The sequence below is a fragment of the Aquarana catesbeiana genome, linkage group LG02 (assembly GCF_042186555.1).
Source record: "Aquarana catesbeiana isolate 2022-GZ linkage group LG02, ASM4218655v1, whole genome shotgun sequence".
NCBI classification, from domain to species: Eukaryota; Metazoa; Chordata; class Amphibia; order Anura; family Ranidae; genus Aquarana; species Aquarana catesbeiana.
The window spans coordinates 305,375,332-305,401,440 of record NC_133325.1 but is presented as its reverse complement, the minus strand read 5'-3'; the positions used below and the strand labels follow the sequence as shown (position 1 = coordinate 305,401,440).

Sequence of the window (26,109 nt, the reverse complement as noted above, 5' to 3'; positions counted from 1 at the left end):
GGACATCCTACTGACCACACCCACTTTTAACCACACCCCAAAATTCACACAATCCTTTGAAGTCTCCCCCACAACCCCCTCCCCATTTTTAATATGCCCTACATAATTGGCCACATACTTTTGGGACAAGAGACAGAAATTCAAGGTGTAAAATAATACCTGGAGAACCATAAATAGAGAAAGAGTAAAGCTTCCGTAAATTGTGTGGCCAAATTGAACTAACAGTGGTAGGGGCGTAATGGGATATGGTTAAATATAAACTGAACCCAGTCAAGAGGATGTAACAAGCAGGGTCTGGAGTGCATAACGCACACAGTGCAGGGGTCAGGAGTCTGTAACATTGCGAAAGTCAGGAGTGTGTAATGCACAGGGTGAAGGGGTCAAGAGTGTGTAACATAAAGAATGCAGGGTTCAGGAAAAAGTAATACAAATATTGCAAATATCATAAGCAAGTTCGACACAGCGTGCAGGGTTCAGACTAAGTAATCCAGAGTAATACAAGGCTCCAGAGTGCAGAGGTCAAAAATAAGCAGCACACAAAGTGCAGGGGTCAGGACTAGATAATGCAGAGAACGGAGTCAAAGGTAAACTTGGTGCAATAAAATTCTAAACATTTTAAGAAGATAATGGTAAAAATGCATTTACAGATTTACAGGTGTAGAGCAGCATGTGCCAAACCAATAGAGATTTGACAGCCCCCTGTGGTCAGTGGAAAGGCTGTTTAGGGTGAGAAACCCATGCTGGATACTTGCAGAGTAACAGAGCCTGAGACATGCCCTTGTGCAATCGCCTTGACAATCCCAAAATGGCACTGCTGGACTCCATATACAAAAATAGGAAAGAAAACCAGTCCATATTTCTACACATGCACAATCATGCCTGGGGACATGCCAGAATGCTCCTCCAAATTGGAGCTGTCCCTGGGAAACGAGGACAAATGGTAACATTACTAAAAAATCGACTTTTTGTCTGGAATTCCTTCTAAAAAATAGAAGTGCACTTGCTGGTATGTGAGGGTGTTTAGACACTCCTGTACTTTCAGCTGTGTCTTAAACTGTAGATGTACAATTGCAGTATGAGTGTGAGACTAAAATTATACAGAACGTCCTGTGAGCCTCCACTAACAATAATAAACCAGTAAATCCTCAACTGCAAGCGGTAAACATGTCTCATAAACCATGTAAAAGTACTAAAATCGCATTAAAAATGCTGCGCTATCAAAGGTATAAGCATAAAGCCTTTGAACTGGTAAAAATATATCCTCTACACCATGGTAATAATAATGTATAATATATATGATGAAAAATATATAAAATAACAAGTGCGTAATAGCCAAATAATAAAGTGACAGTGTGCATTCATATAGTGATGAAAAATAGTAAAGCAAATAAGTCCGTGGAAATCTAAATAGATCCAAATGCTGGAATTATAAAAAAAGTGCTTAAGTGCACTGTGCAAAGTTCAAATTGATCCAATTTACAGGTGCTCCACACTTCATACGATTCAGTATGCTGTGAAAGTGATGCGATAATCAGACACTGTGTTCTCACTCGGGTGCTCCTCCCCATGTAATGAAGGCTCACCTTAAGGTGCGTGACTTTGCTGTTAAGTCAATACACGCTTTGGAACCACTACAGGGTTCAACATTGCGTCCGGGATCCTGGATCAATTGCCAATGTGCCTCAGTAAATCAATGAAAAAAGGATCTCATAGTGTAGTATGCTTATGCAATTTATTGAAACAAAAATAAACAGGTCCCACACAGAATACTCACAATATCCAGGCGCTTCAGTGCACCATTCTACATCAAGCAAAAAATGAATGGTTGAAACCGGCTGGTAACAGGATGGTATGCTGATCGTTCCTAACAGCTGGTCTGCTAAGCGTGCCGTCCTGTCCCCTTCCCCTACATGTGTCGATACAAGGGAATTTCGTATCTTCTTAAGGTTGGTGCTGTGAGTGTGAGACTGTTTCCTCTGACTACTAGTGTCAGGACATTTGGAGAGAGATTTGGTGATGTCACTATGGTGGTGATCACTGTTCTCCTTGCTGGAGGCTCTGACACAAGAAAACCCTATCTTTAATAAAATGGCTGCCTCCTGTAAACTAGGTTAAAAAGGAAGTAAACTTCTTCTGCAGACATTTACCTATAGACAAGCCTATAATAAGGATTACCTATAGGTAGTGTAAATATCTCCTAAACATGTAGGAGATATTTACATTAAGTGCAGCCAGTGACATCACTGGCGCATGCGCTCTAAAGGAACAGCCACGGGTGCTGTTCCTTTTCAAGCCCTGTGCCATAAGTGATGTCATCGTGGCTCCAGCCACTCACATCGCCGGAGCCCGTGAACTTGGAAGAAACTGTCAGAACTGGGCTCACCCCTCCCTCCTCAGTGCTCAGCTGTTGGTTAATTGCCATCACTCATCGTTCCAATATTGCCTCACCTGGTGATCATTTCATGCTCGTCAGCCAGCTCCTTCTGGCTATTTAAATTGCCTCCTGGTTTATTTTTCCCATGCCTTCGCCTTGGTAAACATATCTGAAGATTCTCTGCTGTGACTTGCCTGGCTGATGTCCCTTCTGATTCCTGATCCTGTTTGCTGTCTTTTACTATGCTGATCTCTGGCTTCCTGATTTACTGGCTTGCACTGACTACCCGCTTTGATTACCGAACCCTGGCTATGTTTTGACTATGTTTACTATGTGTACCATTTGTACCACTATATTAAAAGGTGTGATTTTTACTACATTTTCTGTCTCCATCTGATTTATGGTTCCTGACAGAAACTCCGGGGAAAATGTCAGCCGTCTCAGCAGTGTGCGGGCGCCGCTGGAAGGCTTTGTTCTAAGGTAAGTATTTCATAATGAGCTAGTATAATATTAGCTTAATATGCCTTTATCTATGCCTTTATCAATACACTCCAATCACTATACATATGCACAGCTAGATCTGAGGATTCTAAGACAAAAGAGGTAGTTGGAACTGGAACATACATTTATTAATAGGGTTATATAATATATACTAACTACACACTAAACAATATTTAAAACACAATCGCCAATATAAGTACAGTGGGTTACATGATTTTTACAAATTACACACAAAACTATATTTAACTGGTTCCTGTCCAGCCATAATTGGACTATAGGGGACCTCCCTAGATTCAGGTGGACATGAAATGATGCCCTCCCAGGCTTACTGCAAATGCCGAGTTGCCGGACGCTCGCAACGCGACAATCGGTGGGGAGATGTGTCCCCCGGACACAATGCATCACTGATTGTGGTAAAGAGCCAATGACAGTGGCTCTTTACCACATGATCACTTTGTTAAGTCACAGCTGATCTGTAAACAAAGACCGATAACTCACTGTTCTCTTCTCCTTACACACATGATCATGTGATTTCTCCATTTTAGTGATAATTCACAGTGCCCTCTCATAGATCAGCCTGGCTAAGATAAGCTCTACAAAATTCACCCCCTAATTATTTTTTTTTCCCAGAGATTGGCTGAATGTCCTTGACAGGGAAATCTGTTTAGATGAGTCCCTTGTCCACTTCACTGGCTGGCTGGGAACCAAACAGTACATTCCCAGTAAAAGGGCCAGATATGGAGTAAAGTCCTACAAGCTCTGTGAAAGAGCCACAGGGTATTTGTATGTGTTCCATGTGTACAAAGGCAAAGAATCCCAGCTCTAGCCCACTGAGTGCCCAACCTTCATCAGCACAAGTGGAAAAATTATCTGGGCCTGGCCTTTCCACTATTCAAAAGGGGTATCATATCTACATGGATTACTTCTACACAAGCCTGCACCCAAGACAGTGAGTGCGAATGCTGCTTAATCTGACGGCCATCCCATTTGCTCACATGGTGGAGGAGATTCTCACAATGGTCCTGATGTAATTCACAACACTTGTAAGGATAATGGACACTCATCCCTATTGAAGATATTTCAGTTTATAGTTTGATTTGGACATTTGACTTGCAAATATTGGGACTTTGATCATATAATATTATTGTGTTTGTTTACATATGTTATGCACTTTATATAAGGTCAAATATTGGTATTTTAATATGGCTGCAATTTTTTTATTTTGTATAACTTGCAGATTTGTTTGCTGGACCTGCACTCTAATCCAACCCAAGTAGATTAGCTCATCACTACTGGTTACTAGTTTTTGCCCTCTGCTTACCTTTCTCTGGGCTCAAATTTTTGAGTTCAGTTTCTCTTTAAAACACAGTGTAAATTGTTGCAGACTTAACAGGCTGTAAAAAAAATATTATCCTTGTTGCTAGTACACTTGCAAAACTAAAATGCACTGCTTTATATTATACCATCTGAAAGGCTGTATGTTTTTATTATTTTTTCAGTTTTTTTGAATTGTTTATTAAGTTTAGTTCTGTAAATAGTTTAGGAAGAACATTGTTAGGCAGGTGCAAAGGTTCCTCAAACATTTCATTCTCAAAGAAAAACCACAGTCAGCAATATTGTGGCTATGTACCAAACCAAAATTATAACATAAAAAATGCCGTTTGATTTAAAATTAGTGTTACAAAAAGTATAAATGTTGTACTATAATTTGTCCTGTTTATGATAAAACTAAAATTATAATTCTAGTAGGAATCATTGCAAAGTTATTCACAAATTAATAAAATATTTTTTTCTTTAATTCAACCACTTTGATACCAGGCACTTTCGCCCCTTCCTGCCCAGGACAATTTTTAGCTTTCAGCGTACTTTGAATGACAATTATGCATTCATGCAACACTTTTTAGCATTTTCTTCCCACAAAAAAGCTTTCTTTTGGTGGTATTTGATCACTTGCGGTTTTTAATTCTTGCGATAAAAAAAACTGATGGACACTGATAGGCGGCACTGATAGGCAGCACTGACAGCACTGATAGGCGGCACTGATAGGTGGCACTGATGGCACTGATAGGCGGCACTGATAGGTGGCACTGATGGACACTGATAGGCGGCACTGATGGGCACTGATAGGTGGCACTGGATAGGCAGCACTGATGAGGAGCTATTGACAAGCATTACTGAGTGACACTGATTGGCACTTTTATGGGGCACTGATTGGCAGGTGATGGGCGCTGATTGGCAGCTGATGGGCACCTTTTGAATGGGGCTGTGCTGATAATCAATGTGCTGATTATCAGCACAGACCCCCCTTCTGACAGGGAGAGCCGCCGATCTGCTCTCCCTGTCAGCGTGAACTGAGGAAAGCCGTTTACCGGCACTTTCTGGTTCACGCAATGATCAGCTGTGATTGGTCACAACTGATCACGTGGTAAGAAGCCTCTGTCAGAGGCTCCATACCACGATTGGAGTTGCGGTGCGTCAGACTGACACGCAACACCTCCGATCGCCGTGCTGCGCGCTCCCATGGGCATGCACCAGCTCTGTTATCCTGATCACTTTATATGACGTCCAGTCAGGATAAGACAACCACTTTGCCGCCGCCATTTTGCTATACGGTGGGCAGCAAAGTGGTTAAAAATGAAAATTTAAAAAGTGTTGATAGGGGTTAAATAGGTATAAATGTTATTAATAATGTTTTTCTTTTTGCCTTGAGGTCACTTTAACTGATACCATATATAGATCAACAGTCACACATTTGATGAATGGAACAGAATAAATTCAATGTTATTTTGTATCCCGCTATCAAGCTTCTGAGCAGTGTTTATAAACAGAGTTCAGAAGGTCAGTTTTTTGTTCTGTAATAGATTTTCTATAACACATCAACTCCAAAAGTGAAGGAGTGGGGTAGTGGCAGCAGAAGAGAAACACAGGGAGTTGATTTACTACAACTAGAGTGTGCAAAATCTGGTGCGGCTGTACATGGTAGCCAATAGGGATGAGTCGAACCACCCCCCAGTTCGGTTCGCAGCAGAACATGCGAACAGGCAAGAAATTTGTTTGAACCCGGTTACATAAACGGGTGGCCCACCCCCTTTGATGCCCCGGGAAAGCCATAGGGATGTCCCCGTGCATCAGAGGGGGGCGGGGTCACCCAGGAATGTCACAATGTGGCCCCGCCCTCAGTTATAAAAGAACTGTCAAAGCGAAGATGCGTCATACAGTGGCAGCCTCCCATGGAGGTGGGTCAGTCACTTTTTTTTTCAGATCGGAGCAAGAGAAGAAGAAGACTTCGTGGGACATTTTTATTTTTTAATAAAGGACTTGTCCCAAGCCGTGTCTTGTCATTTTTACCATTTTGACACTTTTTTTTGTGAAATGGTAGGGGTACATTTGTACCCGCTTACCATTTCACACAGGGGGGAGGCCGGGATCTGGGGGTCCCCTTGTTAAAGGGGGCTTCCAGATTCCAATAAGCCCCCCGTCCACAGACCACCACAACCACTGGGCAAGAGTTGTGGGGATGAGGCCCTTGTCCCCATCAACATGGGGACAAGGTGCTTTGGGGGCTACCCCAAAGCACCCTCCCCATGTTGAGGGCATGTGGCCTGTTATGGTTCAGGAGGGGGGGCGCTTCCTCATCCCCCCTCTTTTCCTGTGGCCTGCCAGGTTGCATGCTCAGATAAGGGTCTGGTATGGATTTTTGGGGGGGGACCCACGCCATTTTTTTTTCAATTTTGGCGTGGGGTTCCCCTCAAAATCCATACCAGACCTGAAGGGTCTGGTATGGATTTTGAGGGGGACCCCCATGCCATTTTTTTTTATTTGGCGCGGGGTTCCCCTTAATATCCATACCAGACTGGGGGATTCCATGCTGTTTTTTTCAATGACTTCTTTTATCTGAATTGCCGGGACTGACAATTCATTATAGCCGTGAGTAGTTTTACATTACTTTTTTACTTTAGAAATGTAATTTTGTGCAGGAACTGTTCTAAACACAGGAAAAATGCACCACTTTACAGGCATACTATAGACACCCCCACAGGTACAAAATTTAAAGGAATATTTCACTCTTATTGTTTCACTTTAAGCATATTTAAAATCACTGTTCCCGAAAAAATGGCCATTTCTAAAACTTTTTGTTGCATTGATACATGTCCCCTGGGGCAGGACCCGGGTCCCAAAACACTTTTTATGACAATACCATGCATATGAGCCTTTAAAATTAGCACTTTTGATTTCTCCCATAGACTTTTAAAGGGTGTTCTGGGGCTTTTGAATTTGCCGCAAACACCCCAAATTGTTCGCTATTCAGCAAACAGGCGAATACCCGATGTTTGAGTCGAACTTACGTTCGGCTCGAACATTGGGCTCATCCCTAGTAGCCGAACAGCTTCTAACTTCAACTTGTTCAATTAAGCTTTGACAAAAAATACCCTAGATGCTGGTTTTGGTTTCTATGTAGAGTGGCACCAGATTTTGCACTCTCCAGTTTTAGTAAATCAATCTGAGGGTGTGCTATGTATGCCTTGTGTGGTTCTAGTACATTTTTTTCGGTGTACATAGCATGCCCAACGTCCACAGCTGAAAAAACAAATATAATTTTGTTTACCAAAAAGACATATGACATATAGTATGTCCCTGCTGCATAGATCACCTTATACACCTTGGACTACAATAACTATAATTCTTTCTTCCCCAAAAAAGTTAAAGGAGAAGTACAGCCAAAGCTTGTTTGGCTGTATTATTTCCTGTGGATCACAGGAGTGCAATTCGTTCTGCACTCCTGTGACCCATTTTCAGCAGATAGTGGGCTGAAGCCCGCTGCCGGCTGACGCCACATAGCCAGTCCAGGTTCATGCAAGATCACGACAATGAAGTCAGGATCCGCCCACATTCCTGGATCGGCACCGGGCTCAGCCTTTCAGTGAGCCACTGAAAGCCTGAGCCCGCTGCTTCCACCCCCTTCACAGCCCAGCTCTCCAGTTAGTGAGAGCTGACAGTCACCAGCTCTCTGCTCAGGGAGCCCTGAGAACAGAGTGATAGGCGGTGTTAGAGCCGACAGGGGACAGATGCAGCATTGGACCCATGCTGCATCTACTTAGGTAAGTATAATTCTAAAAAAAATAAATAAAAGCACTACTTCTCTATTAAGCAAGCTACACTTATATTTATGGTTCTTTTTAAAGTAAATTAATGATGATTTCCATCACCCAATCACCTAATTTCCATCACTCATTTATTTACATTGCATCTATTTACATTGCATTTATTTATGTGCATCCAGTTGGGTATTCTTTGCAAACTGAAGCTTCACCACATTCACTAAGCTCTGAGGAAAACAAATGCAACTGCACTTGCAAAGTGCACAATTTATTTCCCTTTAGTAAATCATTTTTCTTTATCTTGTTTATCAGCTGCTAAATATCACCTGCTTTCAGCAGTAAGCTGTCTTAATTTCAAAAGTACAGTAAAACCTTGGATTGTGACCATAATTCGTTCTGGAAACATGCTTGTAATCCAAAGCACTTGTATATCAAAACGAATTTCCCCATAGGAAATAATAGAAACTCAGATGATTTGTTCCACAACCATTTATTCTTGGGTCTTTCAGTTTATAGTCCATATATAAAGATTATAGCAATGTGATAGGTTGTGTAACCATAAAATGTCCATTCACAAATGGCAGCCTCCACAAGGGGATTAGAAGCAAAATCCAGAAGGAGCTACAGAGTATAAAAGAGAAGACAGGCGCCTCTAAGTGTAGCAATATGGTTACATTTAATGAAGGTACAACGATTAGCAGCTCACATGGTTGATGATTAAAACAGGCACATCTCAGTATGCATGCATCTGGGGTAAAGCTGCCCACATAGACCATCCTCCACACGGCCTGCTCTTACCGCTGTCAATCTGCAATCATGACCGGGAAGACTACCCTGCAATAGAGTGATCTGAAAGTGAGGCATTGTCACCTTACACACATTATTCAAGTCTAGTCCACTGTTGCCACCATCATGATTCCTGTTCTGAGAAATGCCATGCAGACATCACTGGAAATAATGCATGTAGACAGAAAGTGGTTGCAAAGAGGCTGAAGGAGATCCACAGCACTTAGATGCCTCAAAGTATGAAAGAAAAGTAAAACCAGTGTTTTATTTAAAACAGGGCAATTGCTTATGATACACAGCTACTTTAAACAGAAACGTAAACACCAGTTGCCAAATGTGCATTTGCACTCAGCCTGTGCAAATATGCAAGCATATTTTTTTTCTATCAAAAAATTTGTATGTCAAAAAAAAAATTGAAGTGCAAAATTTTTTAATTCAGCTTAAAAAATGTTAGTATGTGGAAAAAAAACAAAACTAAGGCATGCAAACTCATTTCACCCTTTAATGAATCAGGTTGTATGTTCAATAAAAATTCAGGATGGGTTTTTGTGCATCTTATTTGCCACTTAAATGTTTTACTGTGATGATGATAATGATGATGATTTTTTTTTTATTACTGTGTGTTTGTTCATTGCAAAGTAATGGCAAATAACAGATTTCCACACTGGTTACAATGTATTCAAGTAATGCTTTATTTTGCTCTAGGCTTACCATCAATGCTGAATGTCAACTTCAGCTGCACAACTTTCCTATGGATGAACATTCCTGCCCACTCATATTCTCCAGCTGTAAGTATTCACTCTGTGTCAGACCAATATTACCTGGTTGAGAGATTTTATGCAATGTATCATTTGATATGTATGCCTTGTTTCCAAAGTGCAAGATTTTTTGCTGTGTTTGCAGTAAATTGTGAGCGTCTCTTGCTGCTTGCTTGTATATTCATGTGTACTATGATCTGTTTGACACTGCAGTCAGTTCATATTTTAGATGTTTTGCTTTTTCTGTTTTTTTTTTTTTAAGGATATCTGCAGATTTTCCTTTGCACCATCATGACTAAATAGCTCTGTAAACTTTTAATTATAAATGTATCATCTATGTCTCCCAAATGAAAGTGGGTAATAATGTATATAACATGTTACTTACTGAGGCAAACCACTGCAGTTCAGCCAACAGGAGAAACATATGAAATTTAGGAAAAGTATTAAACCTGAGACTCTTCAAAATTAAATACCTTTAATAGTAATATAAATACTCAAGAGTGGGCAAAAAATATTTGCTATGATGGACACATGTGGTAGAGTATATTCAAAATATGCAGTAAATATAATATTGCTCATACTATTATAGGATACTTGTTGTAGTTCTCTTTATCCACGTGTCTAAATACCGCTGTTCCATTTATGAAGTAAAGATGACCAACAAGAAATCAGGTAAGAAATGTGAATGCTGAATAATTTCATACGTACTAAAGTTAGGACCATTTAACACAGGTTCAACCCCAAAAAACTGAGTTTCTGAATAGAGAAGTGGGTTATGATGGGTTTAAAAACCATTGGTTTCCCAGGAACTCTAACTGCAAAATTTCCCAAACATTAAATGGTGCTGATCGCCTATGTTACACAACTTTCACACCACTGGCAGCATTACCTGCAATGGAAAATAAATGGAGACTACAAAGAGGCAGTAAGACCCTTTTGGAATACCAAGTGGGAAGTCCTGGGAAATGGAAGTTGCAGAGATCCAGGTCAAGATGTATTCAGAGACGCGGGGTGATTAAGCTTTCTAAAATTCAAATAGGTCTTTATTTTCTTGTAACTTGAACAATTATTCATTTTTTTAGGCCAATATAAGCCACAGGTACGTGTGGAAAGCACTAATATGTGCATAACAATATCAGATTAACAAAAGTAAGAACTATGCGTAAGAATAGCCTGCTATGACAAAAAAACCCATAAAGAAATCACAAAGGATTCACAAGCTGTGATGCATAAGAGCACCATTATAAGAGCAGAACGGCAAGGTTTAGGTATGAAAAAAGGAAGGCATTCCCAATCAAGAATGACCTGTTAAACAATTATTCGGTAACTAATTTGGCTATGTAGACACAAGTAGTAGTCACATCACCTTGGGGATGGTCAAACCATATGTACCATAACTGGTTGTATTAAGTAAGAGACTAGTTTACTTTAGAAAATATGTACTTACATTGAAAAGATCCAAAAGTGAAATGAAAAGAGGGTTTTGCAGTAATTTACACAATTTAGTATTGCATCTCTTAGCTGCAAAAAAGTAGGAAATACTAAATCATTTTTAGTATTAAGAAACTTATGATCTCAAACCTAGTAAAGCCAGCTTGGGGATTGGATTAATCTCCCTTCCTACTACTGAGGAGATCAAAGGAAATGCTTTTTTCATGTCCATCACACATGCATTGAGGTGTCCATGCATCCACAACTTCTCCAGCATTTTCTCAAGATATTGGGAGTCATCCTAGCCTTTCTGAACAGAGTGTAATACCGTGTAAGCATAATTTGCTGAGCTAATTCCCAATGCAAGGTACAGTGTGAAACCTGTCTAGACCGCTGGCAGGCTGTGAACCATTGAGCCTTCAAGAGGATCCTGCCCAGTTCCCCTTCCCACTTCAGAAAATTTGATAATATAATGTGCTGAGAATGGAAAAAATAAAGCTATATCCTTTAGTATGGGGTTGGGGTGATTGAAATAAGTAAATGCTTGGGATACGTAATGTTATTAGTAAGAAATATGCTGGAGGGACAGTTTCACAGTTACTTAAAGAAGTCTCGGTGTGGAAGAGTGTGCCTTTAAGCGGAGGTCCGCCCACCGCTGCAAAAATTAAAAACTTTTAATAATCGGACACCTACCTGTTCTGGAATCCAATGATGTCGGCACCGCAGCTGATGCTTCCATCAGCTGTCGGGTGCATGCCGCCTCCATTGCGAGTAAGGGAACCCGGCAGTGAAGCCTTACGGCTTCACGCCAGGAACCCTACTGCGCATGCACGAGGCTCCGATCCTCTCTCCTACTGGTCTGGAGGCCGGGGAAGGAGCCCGGGTGGTGAGGTCAATATCCATGGCTGAGGCTCCCAGAAGTGGTAACAGGATACCTGTGAAAGACAGGTATCCTGCCCCCCCCCCCCCCGAAAGGTGCCAATTGTGGGGGGAAGAGTACAATGAGCAGAGTTTCCACTTTTGGGTAGAACTCCACTTTAAGAAAGAGTATCACATGTGTGGAGTATATCCCCCTAGAATAAGTCCCCAACTTTGGTCATCCCAGCTGTCTACCAATTAAGTAGGTTAACAACAAGTATGAGAGCAGAAATAACCAAGAGTGGAAGATCAAGTATAGATTATAAAGATGATCTCCCCCTGCTCTGGTGGAAGAACTGCAATGTTTCCAAAGACATTTTAATTGATAATAAATGGATGAACAGCTTAATTTTGGGTTTGAACATGGAAGTTCATAAACAGAAGAAAGGCAACATCTAATCATATTACATTTTCTTTCCATGTAGATCCATTTTTTGTACACTCTAGGTTCCACCAGATTTGTAGCTGATCTAATATCACAGTTTTGTAATAATTTGAGATGTTGAGAGCTCCCATACTGCCACAACTTGTGTAGTGAAACATAAGTTGTTTATTTACCCTAGGCCTCTTGCCTTGCCAGAAAAAATTCTTAAAGCCTAGTACACACGAGCCAAATGTCAGGCGGCATCGGCCAGATAAAAAGAAACCGGCCAACATTTTGGCCTGTGTATACTGCAGTTGGTCTGACAGAAGCCGGCCGTTTGCCTAGCTTCTGTCGAAGGGGCATGACCAAGAAAGGTTTGCCGATCAGCTCCCAATCAGCACTCTCAGACAGTGGCTGGGTTGAACAAAGAAAAACTACTAGTGTGTAGTAGGCTTAAGAATGGCCTGTAGTTAAGGAGAAACTTAGAGGGCATTGATCTAATAACTGTACAAAATACATAAAGTATTCTAGGAAGGATCATAATTTTACCAATGACAATGCCACATGTCCAGGAAACAAAGGATTGGTTATATTCTTTATACTCTTGCTGAGTCTGGGTAGGTAAATGTAGCAAAGATCTTGGAAGCAAGATAACATATTAATGCCCAGATAAAGGATACAACCATAAACTCAATGGTATGGAAACATGTTCTGTAGTAAATAGCATTTCATATTGGCTGGTCAATATGAAAACACTGTATTATATTCTAAAGATAATTATACATAGTTTTGTTCAGTCTCTATGTGCTCATAGTTGAACTAAACATGCATTAAGCTAACTTCTATAACTTATATTATATAATTTCAATGTTATAGTTAAAAAATAATGAATTGGCTTGGTTGATGCAACGTGTACTTTTGTTTGTTTCTGTTACATTACATTCACTTCACAGGTTTGAACTTTTTGTAAAAGTGTAAAGATTCGTTCAGATTGTAAGTCAGAAAACATATATTTATTGCTGAACTGGTTTTATTTTGCGTTGTGGAACCATTTATTAAAATGCATTGAGATTGTGAGGTCAGAGGCGAATTTAGGGCCAATCACATGCCTCCCTGATGACAGGGCATGATAGATAATTATCTGTCTATATTTCATCATTGAGTCTGTCTGGGATTACATGAAGAGATAGAAGGTTTTGGGGCAGCCTACATCCACAGTAGATTTGTGGTTTGTTCTCCAAACTGTTTGAAACAACCTACCTGCCGAGTTCCTTCAAAAACTGTCTGCAAGTGTACCTAGAAGATTTGAAGCCAAAGGATAAACACATCAAATATTGATTTAGATCAGATTTGAATTGATTTAGATTTTTCTTCTGTTCGCTCACTTTGCATTTTGTAAATGAATACAAACATACAATTAAAATGCTGTATATATTTGTGAAAGCATTCTTACTTTACAGAATGTCTTTACACCTGCCTAAAACTTTTGCACAATGCGATAGATAGATAGATAGATAGATAGATAGATAGATAGATAGATAGATAGATAGATAGATAGATAGATAGATAGATAGATAGATAGATAGATAGATAGATTTTTGTCTCTACAGTATATAACTCTCTATATATATTTTTAGCTCCCTATAATTCCAAGCCGTTTTCTATTACAGGCTGAACTAAAATCAAGGTGTTCTTTGAGATTGTCTCACTGTTGGACTACTGATTTTATCTAGGCTCTGTTGATACTGAACTTTAGAGTACAAATTCTAAAAATATTGGGAACAAGCAATGATCATACTTAGGTTGCAGCACACACAACAAAGAGCATTATACATGGTCATGCAAATTATTTATTAATCCCAACATTGGCCACACACAGACTAATGCCGCATACACGCGATTGGATTTTCCGATGGGAAATGTTGGATGTGAGCTTGTTGGCGGAAAATCCGACCGTGTGTATTCTCCATCGGACATTTGTTGTCGGACTTTCCGCCAACAAATGGTAGCTAGCATGCACTCAAATTTTCTGCCAACAAATGTGTGTTGTCGGCATTTCTGATCGTGTGTACACAAGTCCGTCGGACAAAAGTCCAAAGTACAAACACGCATGCTCAGAATCAAGGACGAGCCAGAAGCGCTCGGACTTGTAAAACTAGTGTTCATAATGGAGATATCACATCGGCTCGCCGTTCGTAATTGTTGGCCAACATTTGTGTGACCGTATGTATGCAAGACAACTTGGAGCCAACACCCTTCAAACAAAATTCCACGGTTTTGTTGTCAGAAAGTCCGATCATGTGTACGAGGAATTATAGTTATTCCAAAACCACATCACCCTTTTCACAAGGGTCCTATGGCCTGTTTGGTGATATTGTGGGGTCTTTCTATACTCTTGTGGGGGTGGCAGTGGTCACACATGTAATGATCTGTGAGTGCCATTCAGTGAAGTAGCAATCTGAGCCCAAGCCATGGGCAATTCCATGAAATCCTGGGCTCAGAGGAAATGGATAAAAAGATGCTCGCCATTACTCAACCTGGAAGTCTGCCATTGTTTATTGGTGGAAAGGAATTACTGTTGGGACATCTCCTAATGAAAGTTGAGTATTGCAGTAAATTCAGCTAGAGTTCAATTTTAACTACTTCACCTCTAGAAAGTTTTATCCCCTTCCTGACTAGGCCATTTTTTGCGATACTACATTGCGTCACTTAAACTGACAATAGCGCGGTCGTGCGACACTGTACCCAAATAAAATTGATGTCCTTTTTTTTCCACAAATAGAGCTTTATTTTGTTGGTATTTGATCACCTCTGCGGTTTTTATTTTTTGCGCTATTAACATAAAAAGACCGTCAATTTTGAAAAAAAAAACAATATTTTTTACTTTCTGCTGTAAAACATATCCAATAAAAAATGTAAAAAAATCAAATTTTTTCAGAAATTTAGGCCAATATGTATTCTGCTGCATGTTTTTGATAAAAAAAATCCCAATAAGCGTATATTGATTGGTTTGCCCAAACGTTTTAGCATCTACAAACTATGGGATAGATTTATGGACTTTTTTATTTTATTTTTCGCTAGTAAAGGCGGCAATCAGAGATTTTTAGCGGGACTGCGACATTGCGGCAGACAAATCTGACACTAAGTGACACTTTTTGGGGACCAATGACACTAATACAGCGATCAGTGCTAAAAAAAGTACTGTCACTGCACTAATGACAATGGCAGGGAAGGGGTTAACATCAGGGGTGATCAAAGGGTTAGCGGTGTTCCCTGGGAGTGCTTGCTAACTGTGTGGGGGAAGGTTGCACAGTAGGAAGATAGAGATCTGTGTTCCTGCTTAGCAAGATCTCCATCTTCCTCACTAGCAGAATGGCGATCGGTTTCCGCGGGACCCACTGATTGGCTGTTGCAGATTTCTACCTTTTGTTATTCTGTAAAAATCCATGCGTGTTTGTCTGTGTCCATGTGCTAAGTGAGTCTAATGGGAATGGTTTCATAATTATGAATCAGCTGCTGCACCTGCAGGGCTCTAATGAGGAAATTAGACGTGATTTCTTATTGGAAGTATCTCACCAAAAATGCCATTTTTGTTACAGAGGATGCCTGATATCTGACTTCTATCTTATTGTAAAACATGGGGTGAGTGCAGTGCTGGATATATAGAAACACAAAGAAATATAATAAAATAAATTACAAATATGCAATAATGGTGAAAAAAATGTAAGTGAATGGAAAACTAAGGCAGAGTCCCTATAGCTCAAAACAGGGAAACTGACATTTCTTGTAAGTGCAATCTTCTTGTTTACAATAAATCTTTTTATACATACTGCACTATGGCCACAATTTTTTGCTTTTGTCTCTGAGTGACAAGGACCCTATCAGACTAGGACATCCATACAGGTTTTTGGGAGACCGAATTCCCTGAGCTTGGTGAGACCGCCATTGTGGTCATCCCTGCGGGTAAGGAGACTACATACTCACCCTGGGTGTTTTCCTGTTTGGAGGAATGGGACCTCATCACTCTTTTCCTTCACGGCATCATGTATAATATGTGGTTCTGCACTTGAATGGACACTCTTTATCTATTGTGACACAAATTTGGACTTTCATTTGGATATTTTGCCTTCAGATTTTTCATATTTCTCATATGAGTGTTAGTTCACATAACCTTTTGAGACTATTTTTTTTGGTGCAATCTTATTTTTTAGTTTATGTTACTATATTCACCATTGTTATTTCACTTATATGATTTATTTATTCACATGATTTCATTCGTTGGATGTTTTTCGTCAGTTTCCCTGGTCTGAGCTATAGGGACTCTGCCTTAGTTTTCTATTCGCATACATTTTCACCATTACTGAATATCTGCAATTTTATTTTATCCAATTTTTTTTTTGGTAATTTTCTGTCAGTTTCCCTGTTTTAAGCTATAGGGACTCTGCCTTAGTTTTCCATTCACTTAATTTTTTTTCATCATTATTGCATATTTGTAATTTATTTTATTATATTTCTTTTTGTTTCTATATATCCAGCGCTGCACCCACCCCATGTTTTTCACTATTTTTAGTTTAGTATTTAGGACTTTTGGAACTGGCAGCTTTTTTTATCAAATAATTCTTTTCACTTTGCATTTTCAAGCGCAGCGTTAACCATTTGGTTCTCTTTCTAAATTGTATCTTAGTGTAGACTTCTGGGAAAATCATTGAGCCAATCACACAAGCAGGAAATGATGTTGGGGGGAGTTTTGTACACATTTTGTTGTACAGAACACCTCCAGGTTGCCAGATTGCATTTTACAGAAAATTACAGAGCTGCAGATTGAAAAGGAAAAGACATTTTTAATAACATTCAATTACAATATGACTTGAACGGCAATTGTATATGCTATATTATTATTATTTTTTTATTTGCTATTTACCCTTTAAATAAAGTAAAATATATATACATTGAAATAAAATGTAGTTATAGCCAAAAGTGACTGTTTCTGATTATGCCAGTTTGACATACAATAAACTTTTAATGTTGAAAAAAAACATAGGTAAATACATACTAAAAAATGACAGCTTTTTTGCCTTATAGAGTATATTTGAGCAATAGTTTAATATACTGCTTTGACTATCATACATTGTGAACAATTAGCAAAATCAAAAATAAAATATTGGCAGATGGGGAAAGGAGTAATCTAAAAGTAGAAAACAATATAGTATTACATGTAATATGCTGGAAAATGGTATTGCAAAAATTAATGGAATTTAGCTACTAAGATAATAACCCATGGCTTCAGTTTAATTCAATTATATAATTTAATAATAAGGAATGGCATCATACATGACAAACAATATTTTAGATAAAATATTGCTTTCATATTGCTTTTATATTATAGTACAATATCAAATGCCAAGAGGAGTTGCATACTGATCAAATCAAGCTGAGCTTAAAAATCTTCCTCATCTATCAAACATATAGCCTTTGGCAGAGAGATAATACAGATGCAGCCTTTGAAGGCTGCCTAAATGTGAAAGTGTCTGGGAAAATAGGAACAATATTAAATTGAAAAAAAAAGTAAAACAAGTAAACACGCTGTAAAAAATGCAACATAAAATATTAAAAATATTATGAAGATAACTATTATAATCATAGTGTGCTTGATTGTGTTTCAAATAATTCTCAGCTGCTGGGAGAATACAAGAAGTAAATAAACTAAAATATCAAAGTTTTGTACCCTAAAGTACTTATTATTTTCTAAATAGTCATGGTAAGTCTGTGCAATAAAAAAAAATGCAATTGACTTTATAAAATACAGTAAAGCGAGGCAAAGAACAAATTTTATATGAAAAATAAAGTAACCCAGAGCAACCAGTCAGCTTTCACTTCGCTGTATGGTTGCTGCAGGGTGCCTTGTGTTACACATCTACTGTATATTGTGCTTTGTATTATTATTTCTAAAATTAATTTCTGTATTCTGAATCCAAAACAACAGAGGCGTAGAGTGAGCCACCAGAAATAGCTTCAATTCTGAGCAACCATCTTGATCAGACAGAAAGTTCAACTACAAGAATGTGTAGTATCAGGAATGTGAAATGTTAGGGTAACAAACACTTTAAGGGTTGTTACCAATGGAGTAACATTCTAGAAATTAGAAAGAGCAGTGACACCACCATTGAGGGAGCTGTACGTGGTATTTGTGGTTATAATTTTCCTGTTGTTATATCACATTTTGGGGAAAGGGGACGGAAGCTATAGATGTCAATCTAAAGTTCAAGACTATTTTGAAAATCTCATCCTACAGAAAAACAACCTGTTTTAAGTCTAATGAAATGTACATCAGGGCACATGGACAACAGGTGGACAACAGGCACAGACAGGAAGGAACAGCAGCAGGCAATAGTGTATTGCTGTAGTTTGGCTGACATGTACTTGTGGACAGCTGCGGCTGTCTAGCCTATACATAGCAATAATGGGCTGAAAGGAGTTTCAGCTGTCTTCATGTATCCAGACATCAAGTGGTTATCTGCAGTTACGTACAAATGTCCAACCCTGGTTGCACCAGATGCATTCAGGGAATGGACATTTATCTCTCGCAGGTAACCCCTTGTGCAGGTAACCCCTTGATGTGCAAATACGTAAGAGGAATAGCAGACCACAATACTCGAAAAATGTGGGAGGCAGAATAGGCACATGCCCTGGGCACAGTGTTGGGTGGGCATGTTGGGAGATTTGGCTGCTTGTCCCAAATATAAGGAGTGACTGCAGCACCACTACTGTCAGAATGAGCAGGGGTCAATAGCTGCAGAAGGGGGAATTCTGCTCTCTCGTCCCTCAACTGTTTGTTTCTACAACCCCCCTCCCCTTTCAAATGCTGGAGCATTTTTTCCTTCCCGTGACCCCACCAATGTAGGGACAATTTTTCCTTCCATCATCACTATCAACACTGGGGAATGTTTTCCTTATTGTGACACTACTGACACAGGGACAATTTTTTCTTTCAGTGATACCACCCAGCGCAGGAACATTTTCTCCTTCCAGCGACTCCACCAATGCTGGTGCATTTTTTCCCTATTGTGACGCCACTGACACAAGGAGCATTTTTTTCTTGTAGTAACACCACAAATGCAGGGACATTATTTCCTTTCAGTGTCACCACTGATGTCCTGACATTTTTTTCCTTTCAGTGACACCACCAACATAGGGACATTTTTTACTTTCTTATTGTGATTTTTTTTTCTTATTGTGATATCAACAACGCAGGGAAAATTTCTCCTTTTAGTGACACCACCTGAAACAGGAACAACATGAGGGGGCAGTAGGGGGCAGTGTGATGCATGTTTCAGCACATCATATGGTTACACTTCATTAATGTCACCACACAACAGTGAGGTGCATTGCACTGCTGTGCAGGGTGACATGCAGGGCCTAGCTGTGTCCTGTGGTGAAATGCAATATATCTGCATTTTGTTACTGTTCACTGCACTCTCCCTCTATATGCCCTTGCGGTGACTAATGTTCCTCCAGTGCAGAAGAACACATCCCCTCTATTATGTGTGAATAAGCCCTTAGACATTTAAAAACTGCAGATGTTTAGACTTATTGATGCCGGAACAAAGATGGCATTAGCTTTCTGGGAAGAAAAGCAGGTGAAAGCATTGTCAGTAGGGATATTATTATCAATGTAAGAGGTAAAACACCTGTTTTGTATTACACTTACACTCCACTTACCATGCATACACCTATCATGAAATAGTTCAGTTGCACTTGAAATAGAAAGAAAGCATCGGGAGGACTGTATTCAGTTAACTTGCTCTTTGATAAAGGCTAAATCAGTACTGCTTTGATAAGACATTCTGGTAAAGTAGATGAATAGACCTTTGCCTTGATACAGTGGTGATCTTCTACATCAAAAATGACACAAAGGCAGGTATAAATGATAGCAGCAATTCACCTTGAGAAATAGGTTTTGTGCTTAGTCTGGGTCATTGGAAAATTATAGCTAAGTTCCTATATGGTCTCTGGTGATAAAATAAACACCATACTGTCTGCTGGGAGCAGTAAGAAGATAACATCACACACACTGAATATATGAGATACATATCAGGGTTAAAACAAGGTATGATCAATGGAATTGTAGTGCTATCCCTGTAGGAGCCACTCTGCACAGCCAGGCACATGAATTTTCCACACAGGCTGAAGTCAGGAATCAGTCCTTGCAGCTTTGTTTTTGTATTTTATTAGGGGAGTTTAACTTGGATAGGGGAAAGGGTTTTTATGGGATGCCCACTTGATCAGCACAGAAAGAATTCTTCAGGGACACAACTATAATTACACAGTATATACACTTCTCCTCTTCTATCTCTAGTACAATCTTGCTTGTAGAACTACATCTCCCAGGACCAGCTAGCACTGAAAATATGATCCAACCTAGAACCAGTGAGATCCATAGTAGATGCCCTTTGCAAGCAGGGACCCCGGGCCCCTTTGGTAGTGTATAAGAAAAGAAGTCCCAGTGCTTAGCTGTCCTATTCCTGTGGCTACTGATCCCAGTACCACCTCGTCAGGCACTGCCAGCCTGAAGAGGTGGTAGCCCTCCTGGCTAAAACTCCACAGTCCTTCCAGACTGACTCTGCATCCATCCCAGACTGCTTGCTCCCAGTCCCTTGAAGCATTCCTCTTAGTCCTCTGACTGTACACTCACCAGTTTGCCTGGCTGTCTTCCCCCTTGGGGATTTTCCCGATAGTGTTCTCCTGCTGTCCTCTCCTTGCTTCCATGCCTTCTGGTCAGGATCCTCCTGTGTGTCTTGAAGAGGGGTCCCTTCCACATCTGAGTCCAGGCCTTATTTTACCCCCCCAGACAAGGGAGTTACTCTAAAATGCCTCCGACGGCAATCTCCATCTTCCAGCTGAACTCCACTGCCCCAGCTGGGCAGACCTTGAGTATTTTAGGGGGCCTGCCCCCTGCCAACTCATCTGTTGGGGATTGGTCAGGGCCCTCATGAAAACTCCAGGCAGCTCCTCCTCCCATCCACTCCCATCCTTCTGGAATCTTCTGCTAGTTTCCAGAAGTAGGGTGAGGTATTAGAGATGCTGCCCGTGAGTCATACCAGCCTCCCTGAATTACTCAACCCTGACCCAAAAAAACACACAGGCTTGGCTAGCAATTTACCTACACTGTGCAAAAACTAACTATAGCACACTAAGCTGGAGGGTGCAACAAAGGTATATACACACTGGGTGCTGTTTAAAGTGTATAAAATCTCTAAAATCTATTATATCTAATCCGTGCATCCCACCTGCAGACATGATAGAAAGCCCAGTGGCCAAATGAAGGAGCATGAAAAGCAGCCTGACAGCAGTACTGCTAATTGTGACTAGGGATGAGCTGAACGTACCTGGGTTCGGTTACAGGAAAGTTTGATGAACATCACAAAAATGTGGGTTTCAAATCTGAACCCTATTGAAGTCAATTAGAGGCAAATGTAAAAAATCATATCTGTCCATTTTCTAGGTTATTAGGCAAGGGAAACAAACAAATGACATGGCTGATCCCAATGACTGCTTATCTATGAATGACAGCTCAGGCAGATGACAGATGATATGGAAAAAAGAGGTCAGATCTCTCATGTGACATCATTGACCAAATATGGATATGGCCATACTGGGCCAATGACCTCATGGAAATCCCTGTGACATCATTGATGTGGATGTACACCATGGGGCATTTTTGAGTTTCTTTTATAAAGGACTTGCTAAAAACTATGTACCCATTACTCATTCACATAGGGGGGCTGGTATCTGGGTGCCGCCTTATTAATAAATGGGGCTTACAAATTCCAATAAGCCCCCTGCCCACAGACTCCCACAACCACCTGGCCAAAGTTGTGGGGAAAAGGCCCTTGTGCTCATCAACACATGAGTCAGGTGCTTTACCAAGGAGCCCTCCCAGCAAGGTATCTCACATGTTGAGGAAATGTGTCCTGGTATAGTTCAGGATAGGATGCATGCTTTTCTTCCCTTAACTGACCTGCCAGGCTGCATGCTTGCATGAAAGTCTGGTGTGGATTTTAAACAATCCCAGCTGCTGAAGTTGTGTTACTACTGTAACTAAATGGCAGATTCTGTTACAAACTGTAAAAAAGCTAGTGGACACCCCAGGTGATGTATTGACCAGCTTAACTGTATAGTTGTTGAGATTCATTCAGGGGTTCTCTTATTTTAAGGGTGGCTTGCAGAATCCAACTAGTCACCTGTGCAGACCTCAGATCCACTGGGCCAGGAATAATGATGAGATTAGACCCTTTTTCTGGCAAGGTACCCTCCCAATGTTTAGGTAATTTGGTCTCATATGGTTTGGATTTTAAAGGGAACCTTCATTTTTTTTTCCATTAATATTAATATTTCTCCTTTATCCATACCAGAGCATATCAAGGATATAGCTCTGGTATGGATTTTGGAGGGGATTCCACACATTTTATTTTCCTAAAAGAACAGAACACATTTGATGCAAACAATGTGCATCTTTCCTTTAAGAAATAAAGCAGTGTGAGGTCCACCTCAAGATCTATAAGAGACCTTATCCTTTAGTTAAGGATCTGGTGTGGGTATAGATTGGAACCCTATGCAATGTTTTTACGAACAGAAGTAGGCCAGCTGGGAGCTGTCATTTAGCAACAAATAAGATTCAGCTTACATAGTGGTATGTTGATTTCAAGCTTGGCTCACAAATCCTGCCGCAATCCACACTCTGGCTAATTTACTTAAGATTACTTTTATATGTGGGATTTCCCCATTTACAGGGAATATTGTGATTGCGGCATGCCTTTGTCACTGTAGCAAGTTATCTCTGCAATTCCAAAATGTATTTGAAGAGGTCATCATACAGTTGAATTTTCGCATATGGTATGGGTAGTTGTCCAAGAGACCTAGATGTCACCATTTAATGTGTAAAAAATGGATGTGCATGATTACATTGCACGGGACAGTGTCTGACAGATGGGGAGGTTTAGGCAAGCAGTGGATGCGATCGGTAGTCAGGTGTAGGGGAGTAAACAGATCTTTGGTGTAGCACATTAAGTCTCCTGGCTGAATTGATTTTGGGACTCCTCTGAGTTTCAAGTTATTCCGCTGTGACCTGTCCTCAAGAGCTGCTATTTTTGCTCACATCCACTGTCCTCCAAATTATCATCATGGACATCCACTAAGTCTTTTACAGTAGTGTCAATCTCCCCTATAGAGTTCTCTATGGTATTCACTCCCTCTTCCAGAGAATGTATTTCAGAGTAGACTTTATGGGTGAGGGCGACGAAGTCAGCATAAAGTGAATTTTTGCAGGGACAAAAGCATGTCCTTCAGCAGTGTATCCATCACCGGCTGATTTGAGGTGGGGAAGGAGGCAATAGAGGAGTGATAAGAAGTGTGTGGTGGTGTGTCAAGGACAGCATGGCTCACCTTCATTGCTCACTCTCCTGAAGGTCTGCATCTAGCCTCATCATGGCTTTCGCTGGTCTGGCGCACAGTGGGCTAGGTGAAGAGGGAGAGGATGGTGTGGTGTCCTCTCCATTTCTTCATCCCGCTGCAGGCTGCTCATCGGGAAGGTCAGTGTAGTGGCCTGTGTGCTGAGAGGGAGAGACAGGAGCTGGAGCTGCGGCACCATCTTGTCACACCCTCAGGCAGGCTGAAGGAAGAATTTCCGTCAGTTTCTGCGGGCGCCGGTCATCCTTGCATTTCCAGGACATGATTTTGGTATAACTGAGTGTCCTGGGCAGGTGTGGTGGCTGTTTGGGCTGTCAGCTAATCCCCCAATCGCTATGATACACCCCATTAGCTCCAGAGCTTGGCACTTATGCAGCTATCCAGTGCGTGCACTGGCCATACCCCATTATATGTGACAGATATTTCATAGAGAATGGTGAAAGTCGCAGACATGTCCATTCCAATTCTAATCATGCAACATTGTCTTAAGGTCATCAAAACACACTTTTTTCAATGAAACACTTGCTCTGAATTGATTTCTGATATTCAATACTGGTATTTCTGCATCCAAAAATACAAAAGCATGCCATTCACATATATTCTGATGTAATCTACTCTTCCTGTCAAGTTTTTCTTCTGGCTAGGACTCATTTAAAAGTGTATCTAAACAAAAAAATAAAATGCAACGTATTGTGGCTTACCAGTCCCTTGATGTAGTCGCTGTATTAGCTTTTCCTTTTTCTTGCTTTCTAAATCCCATGCTTGTACTTACCATTAAAAGAAAAGAAATCTACATTTCACTGTTTTGTATATTAAATCTTATTAAATGTTTGTATCGTCAGCCATTGTAAAGGGAAACAAATATATTCTCTTTTTCTTTTACAATTAAATAGATTCAGATGCATAAGAAATGCAGAGCATAAAGTATCTAGATTGTATTGTCAGAGTAATTTTCCATGTGCCTTGGGTACTCTCTTTCCAATTCTACATTAAGAAGCCAGCTGGAAAATGCTCTAACTATATTTGAAATATGTTAAATAATTCACCAAGCTTGTGTTTGAACATTTTCAAAGTAATTTTACTTTTTAAATTGTGCTGTGTTTTCTATGGTTCTGACTTTATGAAATTGGGAGAATAATTATGTTTACTTCATATTTTTAAATAATTGTTATAATTTTTTAAACATGTGTTACTGTAAGGGATACTCAATGCAGGCATTTAGGAGTAGGGATGACCAGATCTGTGTAACTGCACTTAGGAACCTGAAATTAGACTGTGTTACCCTGTTTACCCGAAAATAAGACCTAGCGTGATTGTCGGTGATGGCTGCAATATAAGCCCTACCCCCCAAATAAGCCCTAGTTAAAGTCCTTGTAGGTCTTATTTTCAGGGTAGGGCTTATTTTCGGGGAAACAAGGTAGGGCTTAATTGGGGGGTAGGGCTTATATTGCAGCCATCACTGACAATCACGCTAGGTCTTATTTTCGGGGAAACAGGGTAAGTTAAACAGATGAGGCCCAAAGGGAGTACATTGTGGACATTTACTGATGCATACGGACAGACAAACTAATATTTTTACAACCTTTATTCTCATATTAATAAATAAAAACATGTAACACCACTGTTAAAATAAACACAATAAAAAACCCTATTTAGCATTACAGACTTCCCTGTATTTTATCAGAATCACACATGGTATGAGATTTTCAGTTAACAACTACCAGGGCTTTGATCGCAAATGCAGCTAATGCTGCGTACACATGAGCTGACTTTTTGACCGGACTGGTCCGACGGACAGAGTCCGGCGGACAATTCGACCGTGTGTAGGCTTCATCGGATCTGCAGCAGACTTTTTCGGTCGAAAATCTGATGGACGTTAGATTTGGAACATGTTTCAAATCTTTACATCGGAACTCCGCCGGACCCAGTTCCTATCGAAAAGTCTGCTCGTCTGTATGCTAGTCCGACGGACGAAAACCGATGCTAGGGCAGCTATTGGCTACTGGCTATCAACTTACTTATTTTAGTCCGGTCGTACGTCATCACGTACAATCCTTCGGACTTTGGTGTGATCGTGTGTAGGCAATTCCGTTCATGGGGTAAGTTCGTTGGAAGTCCGTCGGATAGTCCGTCGGACTAGTCCGGTCGAAAAGTCAGCTTGTGTGTACGTGGCATAACTGTTACAGAAGGAAGGTCTGGACCACCAGGCTTTGACAAAACAATGGCAATGCATTGCAAGAGGGATCTAAATGAGGTTACTACTGTAAGAATCTAGAATCTAAGACAGTGGTGAATGCCTATGAGACCTTTCTGTTAGTTCAGGGGTCCATATTACAAGGTGAGCGGTTTGACTGGCAGGAGTGGGGAGCACGGATTTAAGAGCACTTTGGATTTGCATGAAGCACCCTGCAT

The 26,109-nt window shown here is 40.3% G+C and overlaps 1 protein-coding gene across 1 annotated transcript in view; it reads left to right on the top strand.

Moving 5' to 3' along the window:
* GABRG3 (gamma-aminobutyric acid type A receptor subunit gamma3) overlaps positions 1-26,109 on the top strand; it is a 1,294,012-nt gene that overhangs the window by 575,045 nt on the left and 692,858 nt on the right. Inside the window, exon 5 of the mRNA XM_073614635.1 lies at positions 9,466-9,548. Within this exon, the coding sequence (XP_073470736.1) occupies positions 9,466-9,548 (83 nt within the window). The remainder of the gene's footprint in view (positions 1-9,465; positions 9,549-26,109) is intronic.